Source organism: Chelonoidis abingdonii, chromosome 6, assembly GCF_003597395.2.
Source record: "Chelonoidis abingdonii isolate Lonesome George chromosome 6, CheloAbing_2.0, whole genome shotgun sequence".
NCBI lineage: Eukaryota > Metazoa > Chordata > Testudines > Testudinidae > Chelonoidis > Chelonoidis abingdonii.
In genome coordinates, this window is record NC_133774.1 from 114,609,974 (window position 1) to 114,623,578 (window position 13,605).

At 41.8% G+C, this 13,605-nt stretch overlaps 1 protein-coding gene across 4 annotated transcripts in view; it reads right to left on the reverse strand.

Annotated features, from left to right (window-relative positions):
* The window catches only part of KDM4C (lysine demethylase 4C), a 431,136-nt gene that overhangs the window by 375,531 nt on the left and 42,000 nt on the right, over positions 1 to 13,605 (reverse strand). For all 4 annotated transcript variants that reach the window (XM_032803407.2, XM_032803405.2, XM_032803406.2 and 1 more), the window contains one exon: positions 7 to 182. In XM_032803407.2, coding sequence (XP_032659298.1) covers positions 7 to 101 — 95 coding nt within the window. In that variant the 5' untranslated portion in view covers positions 102 to 182. The remainder of the gene's footprint in view (positions 1 to 6; positions 183 to 13,605) is intronic.

Here is a 13,605-nt window from a genome sequence, read left to right on the forward strand (position 1 = left end):
ACATACTTGTCACTGTTGGCCAGTTGCCTGAACTCTTTCACAGTCATTGGCTTTTTCTGAATGTTGTATTGAGTGAAAAGGCCTGATTGACCAGTGACCATCTGCTGAATTGGAGCTGGAATCACTAAATCATCAATGTCGTCATAATGTTTTCTTGGCTTCCACTCCTTGGGTGGGATCACCTGAAATGTCAAAGCAGCAATACACAAATCAGCATAGCTACTGCTCATGTCAAAAATACTTCTGAAGCGGATGAAGAAATAAGTAATTTCATTAAACCGAATACAAAAAAAAGAAACTTAGCAGATCTAACTGAAAGATTTAAAGATTTAATTACTGTAAGTTAAAAAATTCTTGTTGTCCATGAACATTGTGTACCATCTAATTTAAACATAACATCTTCAATGTTTTTTAAAACAAGATTAAAGTACAGAATTACTCTCTTAATGCCTCTCTCCATCTTCCTCTCCAGGTTATTCAGTAAATCTTACAAAGTCTGGTCTATTCACAATCTTTATTCCAATTTAAACTATTTCATTTTTTTTAAAAACCAAATACGTTAAATTGGTACCACCCCTCATGTGGATGCAGATATATTGGGTTGCCTTAAACAGAGTGTATTCCCATAAATGTATGTAATAAAACTAAGTACAAAAACTGTGTGTACACAGCCCCAGTTGATTGCAAAGTTTGGGGATTTTTTTCGTTTCAGGTTCCCCTGATTCACCCCATCTGATTTCAAGTTCTCTGTGACTCACAAGCATGCACCATGCTATTCATAGCTATCAGGAATTTTACAGAAGCCTGAGTTCACCCAAATGGTCTCATATAAGTGTCTTGTTTTAGGGTATTAGGTAGTTTTGAAAAGATGTTTTTATATATTATTACAACCCAAATGGAATTCCAATTTGGAATTTAGAGTTATTTATCTTTTAATTCACTACTTTGTCAACAAGACATTTTTTAAAACACTTCAATAGCTATTGTTTATATAGAGTTCTTTTATATAAACTTTTTACATTCGTATTATTGTTATTAAAAGACTGAAGACATTTCCTCCTCTTCCCCCTCCCCCTTTAGTTTTCCCTGTCCACTAGCTCCTCACCACTCCCTCTGATAGCAGGCTGTTTCTTCAAAATGCAAACATTTTAGGGTTATATATAAACTAAAATGCAATAGCCACTTTTATCTTTAAAACACCTTAGTGAGAGTATGAAATTTTAGAATACATCTGGGATCTGGAGATCATTCAGTGTCTCCAAATAACATGGTCAAATTTTAAACCTAACCCACTTGAACATGTCTTTCTGAGACTGGGATGTTTCCATTGTTCACAGTATAAAACTGCACAAATCTAGAACACGTAGGAAATACAAACTGAGACAACCAAAGAAAATGTTTTTAGTAGATAACCATTTCCTGTTAAAGGCATAGTTAATACTTCTAGTTTAATCCTGCACTTCCTACGTGGTTAAAACTCACTTTTGTTTTTTTTAATTTTATTAACTTTGATGTGACCTTTGTCCATCTAGGGACTGCAAATTGGGCCCAATGTTTCCTCTTCTTAAAGAAACAAGAGTGTTCAACTGTCTAGTCGTGTAGTTTCAATTAATGTTTTCACACAAATCTAAAATTATACGCACAAAAAATACCAAACACTGCTTTGGAAGCAGAGAAGCCATGCATTCAAAATGTATTCATAAAAATCAAAGATGCGCATAGAGATTTCTGTTTTCGTGACTATTAGGCATGAACTTGTAGGTTTGGCTCCACAATGTGAATATTGAAAACTAGCATTTGCATTCTTTTAATTCAAAAAGTTAGTCGTGTTTTGTTTTTAGCAATATGCAGCATGAAATATTTTTGTGACTGGTGTCCAAAGTATCCTCCTTCAGCAAACTGGAGCACCTTTACTGTTTAGTTGGATTACAATAGTGCTTAGCGAGTCCACCTGAGACTGGGACCTCTCTGTGCTATGCGATCTCACTGTATTGAGAGACAGTCCCTGCTCTGAAGGCTTTACCATCTAAATAAACATGACAGACAAAAGTTGGGGACAGGGAACAGAGACAGAAATTAAGTGACTTGCCTAAGATAAGTACTTCAATGGCAGACCTGAGTACAGAACCTAAAAGTCTCTTGACTCTCAGTAAATTACCCTTTCCATTAGGTCTTACAGCCTCCCCATTAACGTTTAGCAAAACTATCATCTTCCAAATCACAAGCGTCAAATTCATTCCATGGAGAAAGCCAAATTCTACTTTTAACTGTGGTCTATAGCTTTAGGTTGCTCAGTGTTCAAACAGAAAAAAAGGACGAACTAAAACAGGGGTTCTCACAACAAATTTTTTGGTGACCTCTGGGTGCGGCCACCAACTCTTGTTAGTGGCTGCGCTGACAATTTTTCCTTAAATACTTAATTAACTTCAGGGAAAACAAATAAATATGCGTGTATACATATCCAAATCATTATTACTTATTTATGTAGGGTGTTTTCCAGACTCAGTAATAAAAATAATTTACAGTTGTCTCTACTCTTGAATGGACCTAAACAAAATAGAAATACAAATACGGCACTTTGCATGTTCTTGTCTTTTTGTTGTTGATTCTTTTGGTTTTTTAAGTTGTGCTCCCCCCACCTCACCCCAAGACTTGCTAGCTGGTAAGTCTTCTGCTGTGAAAGTGATATTTGTATGTTTGTTAATATCACTTTTCACAGCAGACTTACTCAGCCCCGGCAAGCCCTGGCACAAATTAAGCCCTGGTTGGGGAAGTGCGCAGGGAGGCAGTGGGGTCCAGGGACAATGGTGGAAGCAGTGAACCTCGTGCCTGGAACCAGAGCCTGCCACTGCAAGGACGGAGCTCGAAGCCCCATGGCCAAAGTCTGTCTCCCCTACCCTTGGGAAAATGGGGAATTCACCAGCTGCCTACACTTTCAGCATGTGTTTCTCTGGGGAGAGGGGCTCCCCACCCGCACCCCCATCACAGCCCAAGAGGCTGTGGCCAAAGAGAAGGCCCTGGAGGTCGCATTTGAAAAACACTGGGCTAAAACCAAGACAGTGCAACATTCAGGCTTTATTCCTCCTTCAACATATAATGTGCTCTCTCATCAAGCATTTCCTGAAAGTAGAGTTCTCGCTCCTATACACAATTCTAGTATGGCTCTCCTTTTTAGGGTAGCTATCTATCATAACAAAGGTACACATTTAGGACTACATACTCCCTTCGATCTCCCATTGATTTTAATAGTCAATTTGCAAAAAGATCAAAGGTACAATATGGCCTTTATTTAGTAATTAAACTTTTAGTTACCACTGTGTATTATTTCCTCACTAACTTATCATCACGTTCAGCATCATTTATTGGAAAAAACAGGCTCACTGTTAGGATCGCCATACTATCAGGCCTTTGTGTCTCTTTTCGTAGTTTCTCTCCCCCTCCCCTACTTCTCTCTCTCTCCTCCTTTACTACCTCTGCATTTTTTTCCCTAAAGCTACTCACAGCTCCCCCTCTGTGTGAGCAACACCACCCTCCACTTCCTCACTGCATCTGATAAAATGATCAGCAATAATATAGTGCTGACATTTAAAGTGAAACATGCCTTTGTAGCAGAGATGTTTGATCAGATTGTTGGGAGATCCAGAAATAGAACACCTGCATAAGTGGGTCAAGGAAAGGACCAAAAGTCAACGATAGAGGAGAAAGAAATCCAGAGGGAGACTCCCTTTGAAAAGATTGTGCGCGTGACTGAAGTACACAAGCACGCTGTTCTACAGAATTTGTTAGGGGCCACAAGTACAAAAGGTACAGACTTTGATATTTATGGGAGGAAAAAAAAATTAAATTCACTAAAGGTGCACACTTGATTCTGAAGGGTGTGCTTGTACTAGAGTCTGCACTCTGAGGAACAGAAAGTCCTTAGGCCAGCTATGTTCTGGTAAAAGTCCAGTTTTACTGAACAGGACAGAAGCAGCAAGAAGGTGGGATGTTAAAAAGAGGAGATAGCAAAAGGTTGGTTCTGATGTTTGATGTGATGTAACTTGTTAAGACCCAACAGGAGTCCTCCTCATGATTAAGAATATTCTGTACAGCTTTCCCAAGACATGGGCAAGACTATACGGGACAAGTATGTTACAGGGTGTGCTGCCCCATTAGTGAGAGCTGTGCCTAATTACCTGACTCTCAGGTGATGGGTTTGAGCTTGGACTGATGGTAGGGTCAGGAGACTAGGCATTGCATAAGGGTAGTTGAGGTTGGCTACCTATAAGAGAAAGTCTTCTCCCTCAAAGAGAGGAAATCCATGGGATGGCTCTCTGGAGAGGGCCAGAAGAGACCTGGCACAGAATCCCAGCTTAAAGTGATATGGAGATCTGACAGGTAGCATGAGCAGGGGCCTGTTGTCCTGATAAAAGGGTAAAGAGGAGGAAGAAAAAAAGTAAGACCCACCTGAAGTGGATGACTACCTAGCAGCCAGAGTGTCAAACAGATAAGAAAAGTTAATAGCACAGAAGTACTTTATATCTCTGACTATAAAGGGTTAACAAGTTCAGTAAGCCTGGCTGTCACCTGACCAGAGGACCAAATCAGGAGACAGGATACTTTCAAATCTTGAGGGAGGGAAGTTTCTGTATGTGCTGTTAGTTTTTGGTTGTTATTCACTCTGGGGGCTCCGAGAGGAACCGAGACGTGCAACAGGTTTCTCTCCAATCTCCCTGATACAGTTCTTATAGATTCCAAATAGTAAGACTAGATAGATAAGCGAGTTAGGCTTATGTTTGTTTTCTTATTGCAATGTGCATTGGCTGGAAGGAGTTCAAATTATGTATTTGCTGAAAGATTTTAATTTGTATTTGAATACTTAGGCTGTGAGGGTATTCGTGTCATAGCTGAAACCCTGTACTATTCCATTTTAAATTTACAAAGATAATTTTATTGTTTTTCTCTGTTTAATTAAAAGTTTCTTGTTTAAAAAACCTGATTGTTTTTTATTCTGGTGTGAGACCCCATGGGACTGGGTCTGGATTTGCAGGGAATTGGTCGGGAGAAAGGAGGAGAGAGGGGAAAGAAAGGCTAATCTCTCTGTCAGGATTACTGTCTCTCTCAGGGAGAGTCTGGAGAGGGGAAAGAGAGGAGGGGGAGGTGAATTTTCCTCTCTGTTTTTAGATTAAAGAGTTAAATCAACAGTGATCTTCCAGGAACCCAGGGAGGGAAGCCTGGAGAGGCAACGGTGGTGGAAGGGTTTACTTTCCTGTGTTGAGATCCAGATGGGTCTGGGTCTTGGGGGCCTCGGGCAAGCGTTTTGGGGGGACCAGAGTGTACCAGGCACTGTAATTCCTGGTTGGTGGCAGCGCTACAGGTTCTAAGCTGGTAATTGAGCTTAGAGGAATTCATGCTGGTACCCCATCTTTTGGACGCCAAGGTTCAAAGTGGGGAATTGTACCATGATACAGAGAAAAAGGCTTTGCTGGAGTTACATGCAGAGATGGGCAGGAGCAAAACCGTGAAATGGGAATTAGGAGCTCAGGTGAGGCATAATGGATTGGTGAACCTGGAGAAGAAGGCTAGGAGATAGTTTATGTTAACAAACCAGACACCAGAAAGGGAGAGTAATTCTAAAGCATAAGAGTTGTGGAGTTTTATTTTCCTGGGGAGGGAAGAAAGAAAACTAAGGCAGCAGTAGGGTCTCACTGGATGAGGTAGGACCCTATTTTAGGGGACAGGGAAGAACAAGTTGATTGTCTCTCATGCTGCAGTCACCTCTCTTCCTCCCTGCATCTGACTCTACATGAAGCCCTCACAGCATGCAGTAGCCATTCTGCTGCAGTTGCTGGCCTGCCTTAGAAGGGACGTATAGTCAAAAAAAAAAAAAAAAAAGGTTGCTCCTAAGATACCGTGGGTCTGACCAATAACTACCCCTTGGGAGCAAGAATGAGAAAGCATCTGGGGTGGGCAGGGGAATTCACATTCCTCATAGCATCCCATTCCCAGAGGTGCAGTTTTGAGTTAATAAGAGTAAGAACAGGAAGTTACAGCAGGACTTTAAGTGGACTGTAATGATAAGTGCAGGGTATATGGGGTGAGTTCAATGGGTAGTACCTCTACATAGTAGACAGCCCAACCTTTAAAGGGTAGTTTGCTTACAGATGGTCCTGGCACCTCACTTAACTCTCATTAGAGGTTCCAAGTAGCTGTATGTGTACCATAGGGCCACACCACAGGACCTGGCCTCAGCTGGCATGCAAAATCTAGTGAGAATAGCTAGTGGCAGCAACCACTAGTAAAGAGTACATCTGATTCTCCAAGTGCATGCCAAGGACTCCTGGTCAAATGGTTGCAGAATATCAGACCATAGAAACTGAATGAAGAAGGAAAAAGACTTCATTCAATCCCATTGACATTGATTCCTGTCCATTAGCCCAGCAAAGAAGAATGATCAGTGCATCACTTCCACCAATATCTTTATCTAGATTAAGTTGCTGTCTTGTTTTGGGGGACTAAGAGAAATAAAGTCCTGCCTGCATATGCCTCACAACCTTTCAAATGGCTAAAGTGGGACACAGCACCATTAAGGTTTGGCCTATCTGCCCCTGTGTAGACAGAGACAGAGAGGCAGCAGGGCCAAACATGAATGGAACTGCAGCCTGGTGTGCCAATCACACCACCACTCAGTTTGGGGAACTCTCAAACAGGTGAGCCTCTTTGGACTCTCCCTCTCTGGGTGGCCCTAAATTCAAGAAATTTTCTGCTTCAACCAGCGGAGAGCTTTGGAGGTCAAAGCAGGACAGTCAAACCTGGGACTGCAAGTAACAACTCCAGATCTTCCAGCAGTATTCCAGAAAAATCCTTTGATTTTTATAAGCAGGTGTTGTAATTAGTGGTAGCAGCTTCAAGATGGCAAAAACACTTCTGCCTAAGTTTCTTCTCAATGGTCTTGCAGATGAAACTGGAATCGGTGAGTACCTGATAGACTCTGAGCTGCTGCTCTGTGTGAATGAGTGGACTGCTGAGAAAGCACCACAGAACACAGCAGTGTTTTTGAATGATGCTGTCAAAGCTTTTAACAAGAAGCTTCCCAGTGTGAATCGTGGATCTTACAGACAATTACACAAACACTTATATGACCTGTAGGAGAGATCTGTTTTTGAAATATCAGAGAGAATGACAAGATTGGAGGAAGAGAAAGGGGAATCCCTGCATACTTCATTTGCCTTGAGGAGTCTGGTTAATAGGGCTTTTCCTGCCCCTCACAATCAGTGAGATAGCTTGAGTAAAGCAAAACCATCTGCACTGGATCTGGAACTGGCAAAGCAAAGAGGAACCTATGCCCAGTGACAGGACATGAGTGAATCCTGTGTGAGAGGACAGTTTATAAATGGTTTAACAAAGGAACTTTATAACCTGCTGGTGAAGGAAGATAACATACTGGATAAATGTATGGACCGGATTATGTGCAGAGTTACAAATGTGGAAGAAGAAGGTGGGATCTCCTTAAAAGGTACCAGCTATTCATTCCCAGACCCAGGGTGATTCCTTTATACCAAATGCTACGCTTCAAGAAATGATTGCCAGTAAAAGTGGCTAAAAACTTAAAGGAGTCCCAGTGCAAGATATCTGCAGAGATCCCATGGGTCAAATAAGAGCAACAGTCTCCCAAGTTATTCCTAGATCATATGACATTTGCAGGTAACGAGGAGGCAAAGCCCATGGGAGACAGAATTGTCCAAGCAGAGGGAAGCCACACCAGTGAAACCAGAAGTTGCTGACAGAAGCATCCATAGAAGACAATGGAAGAAAGCAATTAAAACATCTATTCTTACAGTATGCTAGTGTGTTCTCCAAGAATAATGGGCAGCTTGGGAGATACGATCTGGTAAAACATCCCTTAAGCAAGGGGCTGTTCCTGTGAGGCAAATCCTAAAGGATGCTAAATTGCATGCTAGAGGATGTCCAGCTTGGACCATCTATATCAGCTTGGGCATCCCCAATTATAATCATGAAAAAGCCCAGCGGAGACTTAAGAATATTTACTGAATACAAGAGACATAACTAAAGAGTTCAAGATAGCTACCCACTTCTCCACACAGCAGGCACTCAATAAACTGTCAGAAGCAAAATATTTAGATTATTTTCTTTCTACCCATGAAACATAGGAGGAACATCTGGTAGGAATGGAAAAGATTCTAGAGCTTTATAAGGAGTTAGAGTTTAAACTTGCAGGAAACCATTTTCAGTATGCAAAGAGTCACATTGCATGCCTGGACATGTAGTCAGTGAGGATACATTGGAGCTCTAACCCCAGAAATTGAAAATTATAAAGAAATTGATGGTTCCTATAAATGTGGAGGAGATACAGTGGTTTGTAGGACACCTGTACAAAACTTCCCAGAACAGGCAGTGCCATTATACCAGCAAACTAAAAGCAACTTTGTCTGGACAGAGGAGCACCAAAAAACCTTTGAGTCACTGAAGAAAAGACTGCTAAACCATGCTGTGTTTGAATTCCCAGACTCATCCTGTCCATTTGTGATAATCTGTGATGGCTTATGGTCAGATCTGCATTTGAACAAACTGATAAGCTCAGCAGGCAGAGGCTGGTGGCCTTTCAAAGTCAAAAATTAAGTAAGAGGGGAAACAAAAATTCAACAACAGTACTGGAATTTCTGGCTACTGTGAAGGCCATTGGGGCCTAGCATCCATATTCACTAGGTTCAGAATTCATAGTTCACCATAAACATGGAAAGTAATATAGGGTTGTGAATGCTCTCACCTGGATGAGGACAGTGAGAATAGACTCAGACTGATCGTGTGACGACGTCTAGCAAGAACAGTCTAAGAATCCTGAGTTATTTTGGTGTGTTAAAAGAACTACCAAATGAGATGCAGACTGGAGAGGTTCAAAGCAGTTCAGGAACAATTAACACTGATTCAGCTACCCATTTGCTGGTGTATGATTTTCCAGGTCTATCAGGGTTGTCTTGCCAGCAAGTCTGCAGAGAGCAGTGCTGGAGTGTCTTCATGACATCAAAGTAGCAGGCTGCCCGGGGTAAGAGAAGACTCTGAACCAGGTGTTCGACAGATTTTTTTTTTTTTTGGCTGCAGATGTTAAATATTTGGTACTTTCCCATCTTACCTGTCACAAGACCGCACCAGCAAGGAGAGGCAGAACTCCTTTTAGGGGATATGCCCCTATCTAGTAAGCCCTGGGAGTTCATGATTGTCTTGGAAAGACCACAACCAGAAACACCAGTTGAAAAATCGATATTTGCCGATAATGTATGACACCATGTAAAAGTATGTTGTGGCAGAACCACTGAAGGATAAAGTCTTGAGGCAGTTACAGCTGCACTGATGAAACACGGAATGTTGCAGATTGCTCCTGCCCCTTCTCCCCCACCCCAACCCCTCCGCCTCAGCTGCCTTTCAATGATCGGGGAAGGAATTTCAACCTCTGTTATTACATGAGACAACTCCAGATAACATATCTAAAGTGAGGTCTGGGGTTACCCATCCTGCAGGTAATGGAAGAATGGAGAGAGTAAACAGCACCATTGATTCCATGCTCATACTCTTAGCGAAGACCAATGAGACCGAGATATGAGGGCACTTCTTGTCTTTGCATATAACACCAGCTGACACTCAACTATTCACCACTCTCTCGGATTATTTTTGGACTCACAAACCCATGCTTGCATATGACTTGGTGTTTGGCTACAAATGGCCAGGCCTCCTGCACCTACACAGGCAGAGTCTTATACCAGTGACCTGAGCACAGCATTTCAGAAGGTGGAGGAACAGATGAGCCAGAAGGAACCATGACAAGCACAAGGTGCCAGGAAAGTGACCATGTGCCCATCCAGGAAGGAAAAAGTATGTGGTAATGCACCAAGAAAAATCTGCCAGGAAAAGAAAAAAAAAACACCCTCAAATGTCCTCCTTTTCAGGGGGACCTTACACAATACTTAGGAAAATAAACAATTTATCATTGCCGACATGAAAAGTGAGAGCTTGCGCCTTTGTGGTACATGGAGAATTGATGCACAGATTTATTGAAGGAAAGGGGAGGGCAAACTCCAAGATAATTCAATAACCTCAGAGGAGGATTTGGAAATTCGCTAGCAGATTCCTATAACTTGTAATGCGTAACTGGTTGTGGAGGAGTATGTCCTCAAGACTTCACCACACTGCAGTCTTTAAAAGACTGTCTACACCCACCAGATATGCCTAACCTGGAGAATATGAACCCTATACATGCCGATAATCTCTGGATTCATTTACAAGTGACATCTCCATGATTGAATACATGACTTGAGGAGGCAGACTAACAGGGAAACTTGTGAGGATGGCAGACTACCTGGATTCCTAGGAATTACAATGATGATAAAACTTTAGTTATTGTTTTCAAACTCTTATTAAACCAAAAGAGAGAAAGTTATAATGATCAGTGCAAACAGCACCTTCACCAATAGATGGTGCTGAATCTTGATTTTACTGTGGTTATCTTGTTTTGATATTATGTTAACCTGGTGTGCAGGGCTTAGAAAAAAGTTAAATACTGCCTGTGTGCACGCTGACATTCTTACTTGCAATGTTCCAATAAATCCTTCAATTTCTATAAGCGGGTATTACAGTATTTGTAAATTTGTCACAATTTATGGTAGGAGCCTCAAAAGGGCCAGCTCCCAGGAATTAGAGAGATCTGGGAGGTAACTGATGGACCCTATTAGCGTACAAGAAGAAGGGGAGACCTTAACTCTTCATACTCTCCAATATCCTTTAAGTGTACCTTTATTCCTGCTTGTGAGAATATTTGGAAGTGGCCTGCATCCTGGATGTTAAGCTGAAGCGGGCCTACCCAGAATAATGGTTATTTGTAGGGCTCTACCAAATTCGTGGCCATGAAAAAAAACACGTCATGGACCATGAAATCTGGCCTTTTGTGTGCTTTTACTCTTACTATACAGAGTTCACGGGGGAGACCAGCATTTCTCAAATAGGGGGTTCTGACTCAAAAGGGAGTTGCAGGAGGGTCGCAAAGTTACTCTGCAGGGGGGGTAGCGGTATTGCTGCCCTTACTTCTGCGCTGCTTTCAGAGCTGGGTGACTGGAGAGCAGCAGCTGTTGGCAGGCACCCAGCTCTGAAGGCAGCGCCCTGCCAGCAGCAGGACAGAAGTAAGGGTGGCAAAACCATACCATGCCACCCTTACTTCTGTGCTGCTGCCTTCAGAGCTGGGCTGTTGGAGAGTGACAGCCGCTGACTGAGGGCTCAAGCTCTCCAGGCAGCAGCGCAGAAGTAAGAGTGGCAATACCATACCATGCCATACTTCCTTCTGCGCTGCTCCTGGCAGCGGCTCTGGAATGACATACAAAGAGAGATTTGAGGTGTGTTCAGAAAAACTCTGGAGACTATCAGATGAACAAAGTTGAGCTGGAAAATGTATCCTTACAACTTATTTTACAGGGAGGAGTGACATGTAAGAGTGGAAAAGCCAGGGAACATAATGTACTGCCAGTTCATTCTATGTGTATTGTTTTTTCTGTAAGTAAACTGCATCAGTGCCATCTTGCCAACAAACAATTGAGATATACACACACCCCTGGAACATTAAACTTCAAATAAACTCATTTACAGTGTACAAATATCCCAATGCCTGACTAGTGTGACCATCAGAGAAAATCCTACTCGAGGCAACAGGAGTTTTTCCAATGACTTCAACAGAAGCAAGATCAGACCCCCCCGCCCCCCCAAATACTGTTACCTCATAATATTTATATTAAGATCGCAGGACAGTTTCCATTCTAATCCATTGTTTGCTCATATCCATAACGCTTTGTTAAACCACCCTTTTGGGTCTGAAATTCTCTATGCTTATCTGTCCTATTTTTGAGCAAAACACCACCACCACCTAGCACTTATATTGCATTCTTCATCAGTAGAGCTCCAAATGCTTCACAGTCTTTTTAATGTATTTATCCTCACAATACCTCTGTGAAGTAGGGAAATATTATTATCCTCATTTTTACAGATGCGGAACTGGGACACAGATAGGGAAGTGGGTCACGCAGGATCTTGCCCAAGATCACACAGGAAGTCTGTTCAGGAGCTGGGGGAAAGGAACCAGGTCTCAAAATCTAAGCTCGGGCTCCCAATCACTAGACCGTCCTTTCTCTCAAAACAGTTCAAAACATTTCTATCTGAAAGGAGAGTGAGGGAAAAAATGCACTTTCCCCATTTATTATGAGGGAAGTGCATGTTATATATATGACTTTTTAGAATACGGCTATAAGTGGCTGAAGTTTGAAAATGGCACTTTGACATGGAGACATTCCTTGCTGAGGGAAGGAATAAATGGCCTTCTATGGAAGGAAATTAGTTTTGATTTGTATTTAAGTAAATTTCAAAAGAGTCTTGCTTGACAATTTAGAAGTTTTAACAGGTTATACTATAGGGGTGGGGGGTGGGGATGCGTGAGTCCTAAAGCTTGTCTGCTTCTCTCCCAAGCCCTGCGAACCACTGTAGCTCTGAACCACAAACTGGCATTTAAATTAGATAGCAATGTGGACTCCCTACCTATGTTCAATGACAGTCTGCAGCTACGCTTCATTACATCATGGCAAATAAGAGAAACAACATAGTGATGACAACCCAGTGCCCACCAGCTCCTGCCCCTCCACCTTATTCATCATTTTTGTATGCACAGATGCACTTTCGGCTAATGTAAAAACTAGAAGATACAGTATATATACCCCCTCTAACCTGCATCATACTCTTCCAGGATATTGATATTTACCTGGATACTATTTACATGTAGGTATAATGCTTTGGTACATTCAGAAGCTGAAAAAAAAATCAAGTCTTATTTTTAAATCAATCATTCATACACATAAAAAAAAAATACTACTTTTTTTTTAAAAAAAAAAAAATATATTGCTGTGGGCCAAGATCTTTCAAAACCAATACAATGTTCACAGACAAGTTATAAATCTATGAAATAGGGCATCTTAATGGATACACTGACTGTCACTCGTTCTCAAATGACAGTCACAGCATGCTACATTTTATGGTATTTATGTAGTTTTTGCATTCCAGTCAGAGTGAATATTCAGATCAGATATATTTGATTTTAGTAAATAAAAGCGACACACTTGCATTCCACATCCTATTATTACTGAGTACCTCAACTCTCCAGCCAGAGCCACTGTGAGGATTTCAGTGTGGGCTCCCACAGCTAATTGTAACCTTCACTGCTTATGAGCTGTACACAGATTGTCTCTTCTGGACCATCGTCTTACCCAGCCAGGTAGGCTTGAACTATTATCTGGCTGCACCCAGAAACTACAAGTCCTTGTACTCCCTTCCTTTTACTCAGACTGGTACTGTCAATTTGAGGTGTTTTATTCATGAGCATGTATCTCTACAGTCCAGCCTGAGGCATACTGAGTCTCCATGAGGGGGCATTCTTTCCTTATCTTTGCTGTCCACAGGAGTTAATAGCTCACTGGGCTGGCCTCAGGGGCATCTTTCTTTGCTAGAGGTAGATTTGGTCACCAGATGGCACTAGAATCTCCCTGAAGAACCTGTTTCAGATGACTGTTGTATAGGACAGAT